Source organism: Charadrius vociferus, unplaced genomic scaffold (assembly GCF_000708025.1).
Source record: "Charadrius vociferus isolate BGI_N301 unplaced genomic scaffold, ASM70802v2 scaffold179, whole genome shotgun sequence".
Lineage (NCBI taxonomy): Eukaryota > Metazoa > Chordata > Aves > Charadriiformes > Charadriidae > Charadrius > Charadrius vociferus.
The window spans coordinates 3299332-3301647 of NW_009650072.1; the positions used below are offsets into that span (position 1 = coordinate 3299332).

Below are 2316 nucleotides of genomic sequence, written 5' to 3' on the forward strand. Positions count from 1 at the left end.
AAGTATACTGAGTCTCACCAGAATACCATAACAAGAACTCACACCAATGCTTGGGGGTGGGGGGGAAGGAGCTACAATTTATGTATTGCTCTGAAAATAATTTTCATACCAGCTCTTATAGAAAATATGATTTAAGGGAATAACAAACTTGTGGTTTTAGTTTGCATGAAACAACCAGTCCTGTAAAGTGTGCTGTCATGCAGAAGGGAAAGCAGTATCAACACTGATCTATTAAGGTACCTTAGAGAGTTCTTCAAAACCTAAATACTTACATATCCTTTTTTTTTTTAAAAAAAAAAAAAAAACACAACAAAAGCCAAGCAATACCTCAAATCACAAAAGCCAATTCACCCTACATCATCCACTTGATAAAAACAAGAGCAGATCTACTTAGACAAGTTACAAAAATCCATTGATATTTTGTCATGTGGTTTCATTGCCATGCTCATAACAGGTAGAAGTATACCTCCTAATTAGTATGCCTTTGTTAAAACCATGTCTCTCACCTTCTCTATAACCTGCTGTCTTTGTTCTAGAACTGCCTACATTTAGGGTAACATTATTCTCAATTTAACATGAACTTTTTGATTGTCAGAAGCCAATGACTTACGAGAATAAGTTTCTTTCCTTATTAAAGATGTATCTAATTACATTTACCTAGTTTACTTAATACAGTAACACAAATGTCACAGCTATTTCATGTTATTTCTTCGCTTGCTTCACCTCATGAACAGCAGTAGCTGTATCCTCTAAAATTTTCAAATTTCAGTGACACATTAATTATAGAATACAGTTTTCATTACGGAAAATTCAATTACAAATACAGTACTGTTAATAAAGAATATTAGCTATAATGTATGCCTACAGTGATACAAATAACTAAGCAAAATATTTCCAAAATAACATTAAAAATAGAACCAGCTATGTGTACATAATTTTACCTAAGGACTTGGTTAGATTTATTGCATTAATTTTCATGCCCTAGAGTTTTATCATTCAAATTTCTCAGTCCTGCACACAATTTTGCAAAGTATTTTTAAAATAGCAGGCATTTTTTGTGTTCTAAATACCTATTTAGACATTTGACTGAAAACCAATCTCAGAAGCTAGGTCATTAACTAAGTCTTCATGGACATAAAATTCTGCAGAGGGCTTAACCACCATCACTTGGTGTTGCTTCACCTCTTCCTCTTCAAGAAGCTTATTAAAAGCAAGAACATGTAAAAGTGCATTACTCTTGGGTTTAGACAGTTCAAATGGCTAGAACAACTACTATTCAGGTTCTTACCTTTTAAAACTAATATTGAATTTATTTGTTTTTCTTTCTCCTAAGCATACTTCTTCCTGAAGATTTCTGCTCAGTGGGCCAGCACAGAAGGAAACAAAGAAACTATTACTGTATCTTGAATTCTTGGGGAGTACCTCAATCCAGAAGCATTTGCTCTTACCAGCAGTTGATTTTATTACCTGTTTGCAGTTATATGGCACATTTTTTTTCTCTGCTGAGCTTTTCCCAGAAAGAGCAAGGAGAAAGCAGAAAGAAAGGCGACAACTCTACAGAGCCACAAAGCAAACTTTCCTTTTCCCACCCTCAAACAAGGGAACAGGAATTGCACACCCTAATTACATTTCAGCAACGCGCCACGAATGATACAGTCGGGCTGCCAAGATAAACCACATCCAAAAACCAGTACTCAGTTGTAGCGATCTGATACTGTCAGCTCATTTACTTCCACTGAGAAGTGAAAAGGCTCCCACAAAGCAATTATTGCTGGATGAGCCAGACCAGACCTCAGCTTTCCTTGGTGCAAAGATGCTTCATACTATGCATAACTACTTCTGAACAAGCTGGAGCTCTAGCTACCATCTTCCCTCATGGCTTAAATGCTTTAAACCCTTTCCTTTCGTTCATGACTGACACTTCTTCCTTATAGCCAGGATAAAATACACATTCAATGCTGTTCGAAGGACAAGTCCTGAAGGATCACAAAGCATCAAACAGCCATCAGAAACACTGACGGTATCATGGTAGTGTACAGATGTACGCAGATAAGATAAGAAACATGTTGTCCTGATGACAACCAGAACACCCGTCCCTCAGACCGGTGCCTCAGAGGCGCCTCGTCAGGCGGCGGCGGCACAGCACGGGAAGACGGGCACCATCTTGGAGCACGGGCGACGGCACCGCGTCGCCTCCTCAGCCCTGGTTCGAGGCCACCAACCGCGGGAAGGGGCTGATCTCCTGGTAGGGGGATTGCTCAGAAAAAAAGCCGCACGTCCCGGCGGCCTCGCCTCCCCGCGGAGCCGCCGCGGCGC

The 2316-nt window shown here is 39.8% G+C and overlaps 1 protein-coding gene across 1 annotated transcript in view; it reads left to right on the forward strand.

Moving 5' to 3' along the window:
- The first annotated feature begins 2074 nt into the window (after positions 1-2074).
- USH1C (Usher syndrome 1C (autosomal recessive, severe)) overlaps positions 2075-2316 on the forward strand; it is a 54431-nt gene continuing 54189 nt past the window's right edge. Inside the window, exon 1 of the mRNA XM_009892046.1 lies at positions 2075-2245. Within this exon, the coding sequence (XP_009890348.1) occupies positions 2075-2245 (171 nt within the window). The remainder of the gene's footprint in view (positions 2246-2316) is intronic.